Raw genomic sequence first — 7088 nt, 5'->3', positions numbered from 1 at the left:
CTGAGGCTGCGCTGTGACCCAGCAGCTGCAGTTCCCCCTCCCAGTCTGAGGCTGCGCTGTGACCCAGCAGCTGCAGTTCCCCCTCCCAGCCTCAGGCGGCGCTGTGACCCAACAGCTGCAGTTCCCCCTCCCAGTCTCAGGCGGCGCTGTGACCCAGCAGCTGCAGTGGTCCCTCCCAGTCTCAGGCGGCGCTGTGACCCAGCAGCTGCAGTGGTCCCTCCCAGTCTCAGGCGGCGCTGTGACCCAGCAGCTGCAGTGGTCCCTCCCAGTCTCAGGCGGCGCTGTGACCCAGCAGCTGCAGTTGCCCCTCCCAGCCTCAGGCGGCGCTGTGACCCAGCAGCTGCAGTTGCCCCTCCCAGCCTGAGGCGGCGCTGTGGGTGAAGGGGGCGGGGCGGACACCAGGCGGCGGGTAAAATGGCGCCGTTCCCGGAGGAGGTGGACGTCTTCTCGGCGCCGCACTGGCGGATGAAGAAACTGGTCCGGCTGTACTCGGAGAAGGTCAGGGCCGGGGGCCGGGGGCCGGGGGCCCGGGGGCTCCGGGGGCTCCGGGGGCCGGGGGCTCCGGGGGCCGGGGCCCCACCAACAAACATTCATTAATTAAATGTGAACCCAGCCCGGCGCTGGGCCTCAGGCCTCGGCCCCGGGTTTGCGGCGCTGCCGGGGCCGCTGTTTGTTTTGGCGGCTCTGTCGCTGTGTTTTTTTGGGGGCCGGCAGTGCGCGCGCGCGCGCGCGCGGTGCGAGCTGGGATCTGTAGTCCCGGCGCCCCCTGGCGGCCGCCCGGCGGCGCTGCTGGCGGTCAGCGGGGGAACTACAAGTCCCAGCCTGCCCCGCGCCGCCCTCCCCAGCTCTGTGTGTTGTGGCAATGGGCCCCCGGGCAAGCAGGCGGCAGATGCAGTTTAACTCAGGGACCCCCCCCCCCCCACCGTCTCCCCCTCCCCCCCCCCCCCCACCGTCTCCCCCTCCCCCCCCCCACCGTCTCCCCCTCCCCCCCCCACCGTCTGCCCCTCCCCCCCCCACCGTCTGCCCCTCCCCCTCCCCCACCGTCTCCCCCTCCCCCCACCGTCTCCCCCTCCCCCCACCGTCTCCCCCTCCCCCCACCGTCTCCCCCTCCCCCCACCGTCTGCCCCTCCCCCTCGTTTCCCCCCCCACCCCTCCCCCTCGTTTCCCCCCCCACCCCTCCCCCTCGTTTCCCCCCCACCCCTCCCCCTCGTCTCCCCCCCCACCCCTCCCCCTCGTCTCCCCCCCCACCCCTCCCCCTCGTCTCCCCCCCCCACCCCTCCCCCTCGTCTCCCCCCCCACCCCTCCCCCTCGTCTCCCCCCCCACCCCTCCCCCTCGTCTCCCCCCCCACCCCTCCCCCTCGTCTTCCCCCCCCCCACCCCTCCCCCTCGTCTTCCCCCCCCCACCCCTCCCCCTCGTCTTCCCCCCCCCACCCCTCCCCCTCGTCTTCCCCCCCCACCCCTCCCCCTCGTCTTCCCTCCCCCTCGTCTTCCCCCCCCACCCCTCCCCCTCGTCTTCCCCCCCCACCCCCACCCTCGTCTTCCCCCCCACCCCCACCCTCGTCTTCCCCCCCCCACCCCCACCCTCGTCTTCCCCCCCCCACCCCCACCCTCGTCTTCCCCCCCCACCCCACCCTCGTCTTCCCCCCCCACCCCCACCCTCGTCTTCCCCCCCCACCCCCACCCTCGTCTTCCCCCCCCCACCCCCACCCTCGTCTTCCCCCCCCACCCCACCCTCGTCTTCCCCCCCCACCCCCACCCTCGTCTTCCCCCCCCACCCCACCCTCGTCTTCCCCCCCACCCCCACCCTCGTCTTCCCCCCCCACCCCCACCCTCGTCTTCCCCCCCCACCCCCACCCTCGTCTTCCCCCCCCACCCCCACCCTCGTCTTCCCCCCCCACCCCACCCTCGTCTTCCCCCCCCACCCCCACCCTCGTCTTCCCCCCCCACCCCCACCCTCGTCTTCCCCCCCCACCCCCACCCTCGTCTTCCCCCCCACCCCCACCCTCGTCTTCCCCCCCACCCCCACCCTCGTCTTCCCCCCCCACCCCCACCCTCGTCTTCCCCCCCCACCCCCACCCTCGTCTTCCCCCCCCACCCCCACCCTCGTCTTCCCCCCCCACCCCCACCCTCGTCTTCCCCCCCCACCCCCACCCTCGTCTTCCCCCCCCACCCCCACCCTCGTCTTCCCCCCCCCACCCCCACCCTCGTCTTCCCCCCCACCCCCACCCTCGTCTTCCCCCCCCACCCCCACCCTCGTCTTCCCCCCCCCCCCCCACCCCCACCCTCGTCTTCCCCCCCCCCCCCACCCCCACCCCCACCCTCGTCTTCCCCCCCCCCCCCCACCCCCACCCTCGTCTTCTTCCCCCCCCCACCCTCGTCTTCTTCCCCCCCCACCCTCGTCTTCCCCCCCCCCACCCTCGTCTTCCCCCCCCCCCACCCTCGTCTTCCCCCCCCCCACCCTCGTCTTCCCCCCCCCACCCTCGTCTTCCCCCCCCCACCCTCGTCTTCCCCCCCCCACCCTCGTCTTCCCCCCCCCCACCCTCGTCTTCCCCCCCCCACCCTCGTCTTCCCCCCCCACCCTCGTCTTCCCCCCCCACCCTCGTCTTCCCCCCCACCCTCGTCTTCCCCCCCCCACCCTCGTCTTCCCCCCCCCACCCTCGTCTTCCCCCCCCACCCTCGTCTTCCCCCCCCCACCCTCGTCTTCCCCCCCACCCTCGTCTTCCCCACCCCCACCCCCGTCTTCCCCCACCCCCACCCCCACCCTCGTCTTCCCCCCCCCCCCACCCCCACCCACGTCTTCCCCCACCCTCGTCTTCCCCCCCCCACCCCCACCCTCGTCTTCCCCCCCACCCCCACCCCCACCCTCCCCCCCCCCCCCTCTTCCCCCCCCCCCCCCTCGTCTTCCCCCCCCCACCCCCACCCTCGTCTTCCCCCCCCACCCCCACCCTCGTCTTCCCCCCCCCACCCCTCCCCCTCGTCTTCCCCCCCCACCCCTCCCCCTCGTCTTCCCCCCCCACCCCTCCCCCTCGTCTTCCCCCCCCCACCCCTCCCCCTCGTCTTCCCCCCACCCCTCCCCCTCGTCTTCCCCCCCCACCCCTCCCCCTCGTCTTCCCCCACCCCTCCCCCTCGTCTTCCCCCCCACCCCTCCCCCTCGTCTTCCCCCCCCCCACCCCTCCCCCTCGTCTTCCCCCCCCCACCCCTCCCCCTCGTCTTCCCCCCCCCCACCCCTCCCCTCCCCCTCGTCTTCCCCCCCCCCACCCCTCCCCCTCGTCTTCCCCCCTCCCCCCCACCCCTCCCCCTCGTCTTCCCCCCTCCCCCTCGAGCGGCGAGGGATTGTACGGGCCCAGGAGCGGCGAGGGCCCAGGGGCAGCACGGGGGGGGGGGGGGGACAGGGGCCCAGGAGGGGCGAGGGCCCAGGGCCCAGGGGCCCAGGCCCAGCCCACACTGTGCGATATGTACACACTGGGTCCGTGCAGCAGAGCTGATCTCCAGGCGTCCTGGTTAACCCTTGCCCCTGGACCCAGACCTCGCTCTGTCAAGCCCCGTGTGGTGGCTGGTGTGCAACGGTCACTCCACGTTAAAAAAATCCACCCACAGGAACGTTCCACCCTTCAGGATGTAGTTCGGGATCAGGAATATTAGGTCCTTCACTGAAACACCTGTGAACCCATGTGGAAGAAAGTCATCCTCGTTCGAGGGTCCGCTGATGATGGAGTTTGTGGGAGCTTGCTGTGCGCAAACTGCCGCCTTTTTCTCATTACATCGGTGGTTACACTTCAAAAGTACTTCATTGGCTGTAAAGTGATTTGAGATGTTTGGTGGTCGTGAAAGGCGCTATATAAATGCAAGTCTTTCTTTCACTCCCCTTTCCAAATCTATTTCCAGCTCAGTTCCCAGCACTGGTTCTGGCCGTGCTTTCTATTTCCCAACAAACCTCTTAACCACACCCATTGTTCTTTTATATTTCCTTCAACCACATTCCCTTGGTCACCACCAATTTCCCCCTCCATAACATCGCCGGTCTCCTCCCCCCCCGCCTCAGCTCATCCGCTGCTGAAACCCTCACCCCTGCCTCGGCCCAACGCATTCCCGCCCGGCCTCCGGCCTCCCACCCTCCATAACCACCTCGTCCAACCCCACCGCCCCCGTGTCCTAACTCGCACCCAGTCCCACTCACCCATCACCCCCTGTGCTCACTGACCCCGTGTCCTAACTCGCACCCAGTCCCACTCACCCATCACCCCCTGTGCTCACTGACCCCGTGTCCTAACTCACACCCAGTCCCACTCACCCATCACCCCCTGTGCTCACTGACCCCGTGTCCTAACTCACACCCAGTCCCGCTCACCCATCACCCCCTGTGCTCACTGACCCCGTGTCCTAACTCGCTCCGAGTCCCACTCACCCATCACCCCCTGTGCTCACTGCCCCGTGTCCTAACTCACACCCAGTCCCACTCACCCATCACCCCCTGTGCTCACTGACCCCGTGTCCTAACTCACACCCAGTCCCACTCACCCATCACCCCCTGTGCTCACTGCCCCGTGTCCTAACTCACACCCAGTCCCACTCACCCATCACCCCCTGTGCTCACTGACCCCGTGTCCTAACTCACACCCAGTCCCACTCACCCATCACCCCCTGTGCTCACTGACCCCGTGTCCTAACTCGCACCCAGTCCCACTCACCCATCACCCCCTGTGCTCACTGCCCCCGTGTCCTAACTCGCTCCGAGTCCCGCTCACCCATCACCCCCTGTGCTCGCTGACCTACATTGGCTCCCGGTCCGGCAACGCCTCAATTTCAAAGTTCTCCATCCTTGTGTTCAAATCCTTCCTCGCTCCCTCCCTATCTCTGTAACCACCTCCAGCCCCTACACCCTCCCTATCTCTAACCTCCTCCAGTCCCCACACCCCTCCCTATCTCTGTAACCTCCTCTAGTCCCTACACCCCTCCTTATCTCTGTAACCTCCTCCAGCCCCTACACCCCTCCCTATCTCTGTAACCCCCTCCAGCCCCTACACCCCTCCCTATCTCTGTAACCCCCTCCAGCCCTACACCCCTCCCTATCTCTGTAACCTCCAGCCCCTACACCCTCCCTATCTCTCTAACCTCCTCCAATTCTGCCCTCTTGCCCATCCCTGATTATAATCGCTCCACCATCGGTGGCCGTGCCTTCTGTTGCCTGGGGTCCAAGCTCTGGAACTCCCTCCCTAAACCTCTCCGCCTCTCTCTCCTCCTTTAAGAGGGTCCTTAAAACCGACCTCTGTGCCCTCGGCTGTCCTGATAACTCCTCGTGTGGCTCAGTGTCGGAGCTGTTCTTATTGATATCGCTCTTGTTCAGCTCCTTGGGACATTTTGGCAACGTTGAGGTGCTATATAAATGCAATCTGTTATGCCGATGGAGAATTTCCTCCCTCGTTGCTGAGTCACGGATCTCTGTAAATAGTTTCCGAGTTAATCAAACCTCTCGTTGTTTGCAACAGCTGTGTCAGTCTGACTTTGCTCGATTCCTGTCGAAGCCTCCGGCCTTGTCCCCCCCCCGCCCCCCACCTCCTCCTACACACTCTCCCTCCTCCCTCACTGTGACCTACACCCATCGCTCGGTCTCCAACACGAACTCATTCTGACCTGTGGGACACCAACCCAACCCGAACAGGTCAGCACCAACCTCACTGAATGGCAGAGCAGTGTTGTGGGGCCTTCGGCCTCCTCCTGCTCCTGTTTCTTGTCTTTCTCAACTCCAATTACCCCAATCCCAACCCAACAGGGCGCTCACTGTTGTATTGTGGGAAACGCTAATTTGCGCACAGCAAGCTCCCACACACAGCGATGTGATAATGACCCGGATCGTCTGTTTTAGTGATGTTGGTCGAGGGATAAATATTGGCCCCAGGACACCGGGGAGAACTCCCCCTGCTCCTCTTCCAATAGTGGCCCCGGGATCTTTTACATCCACCCGAGAGGGCAGACGGGGCCTCGGTTTAACGTCTCATCCCGAAATACAGCCCCTCCGACAGTGCGGGGCTCCCTCAGTACCGCCCCTCCGACAGTGCGGGGCTCCCTCAGTACTGCCCCTCCGACAGTGCGGGGCTCCCTCAGTACTGCCCCTCCGACAGTGCGGCACTCCCTCAGTACCGCCCCTCCGACAGTGCGGCGCTCCCTCAGTACCGCCCCTCCGACAGTGCGGCACTCCCTCAGTACCGCCCCCTCCGACAGTGCGGGGCTCCCTCAGTACCGCCCCTCCGACAGTGCGGCGCTCCCTCAGTACTGACCCTCTGACAGTGCGGCACTCCCTCAGTACTGACCCTCCGACAGTGCGGCACTCCCTCGGTTTTTGAAAGGGTTTGGGGAAAGGGCAGAGCGTGGACTGCACTTTCAGTGAGTGACGACAGACGGGCGTCGCAAAGTGATTCTCAGCCCGTGAAGGACTTTTGAAGTATGAGCAGTGTGGTAATGTTGGAGATTTGGATGGTGTGAGTCTGGGTGGGGTAGAGGAACAAAGGGATCTCAGAGAACAAATACACACCACTAAATGTAGGGACACAGATTAGCAAGGGTCATAAACAGCAAACCAAGAACTAGGGTTTATTTCCAGAGGGATAGAATTGAAAAGTAGTGAAGTTTTGCTAAACCTGTATCGAACCTTGTTACACCACACTTGGAGCACAGTTCTGGTTTCCATATACCTGGGTTAGACCACACTGGGAGCACTGTGTACAGTTCTGGTCTCCATATACCTGGGTTAGACCACACTGGGAGCACCGTGCACAGTTCTGGTCTCCATATACCTGGGTTAGACCACACTTGGAGCACTGTGCACAGTTCTGGTCTCCATATACCTGGGTTAGACCACACTGGGAGCACTGTGCACAGTTCTGGTCTCCATATACCAGGGTTAGACCACACTTGGAGCACTGTGCACAGTTCTGGTCTCCATATACCAGGGTTAGACCACACTGGAAGCACCGTGCACAGTTCTGGTCTCCATATACCTGGGTTAGACCACACTGGAAGCACCGTGCACAGTTCTGGTCTCCATATACCTGGGTTAGACCACACTGGGAGCATTGTGCGCAGTTCTGGTC

General features: G+C 65.5%; 1 protein-coding gene across 1 annotated transcript in view; it reads left to right on the top strand.

Annotated features, from left to right (window-relative positions):
- The first annotated feature begins 414 nt into the window (after positions 1-414).
- Positions 415-7088, top strand: part of LOC139241278 (probable ATP-dependent RNA helicase DHX34) — a 21523-nt gene continuing 14849 nt past the window's right edge. The window contains exon 1 of the mRNA XM_070869925.1: positions 415-551. Within this exon, the coding sequence (XP_070726026.1) occupies positions 415-551 (137 nt within the window). The remainder of the gene's footprint in view (positions 552-7088) is intronic.

The sequence above is a fragment of the Pristiophorus japonicus genome, unplaced genomic scaffold (genome assembly GCF_044704955.1).
Source record: "Pristiophorus japonicus isolate sPriJap1 unplaced genomic scaffold, sPriJap1.hap1 HAP1_SCAFFOLD_1026, whole genome shotgun sequence".
NCBI classification, from domain to species: domain Eukaryota; kingdom Metazoa; phylum Chordata; class Chondrichthyes; family Pristiophoridae; genus Pristiophorus; species Pristiophorus japonicus.
The sequence above is the reverse complement of the archived record's forward strand: the minus strand, read 5'-3'. Positions and strand labels throughout refer to the sequence as shown.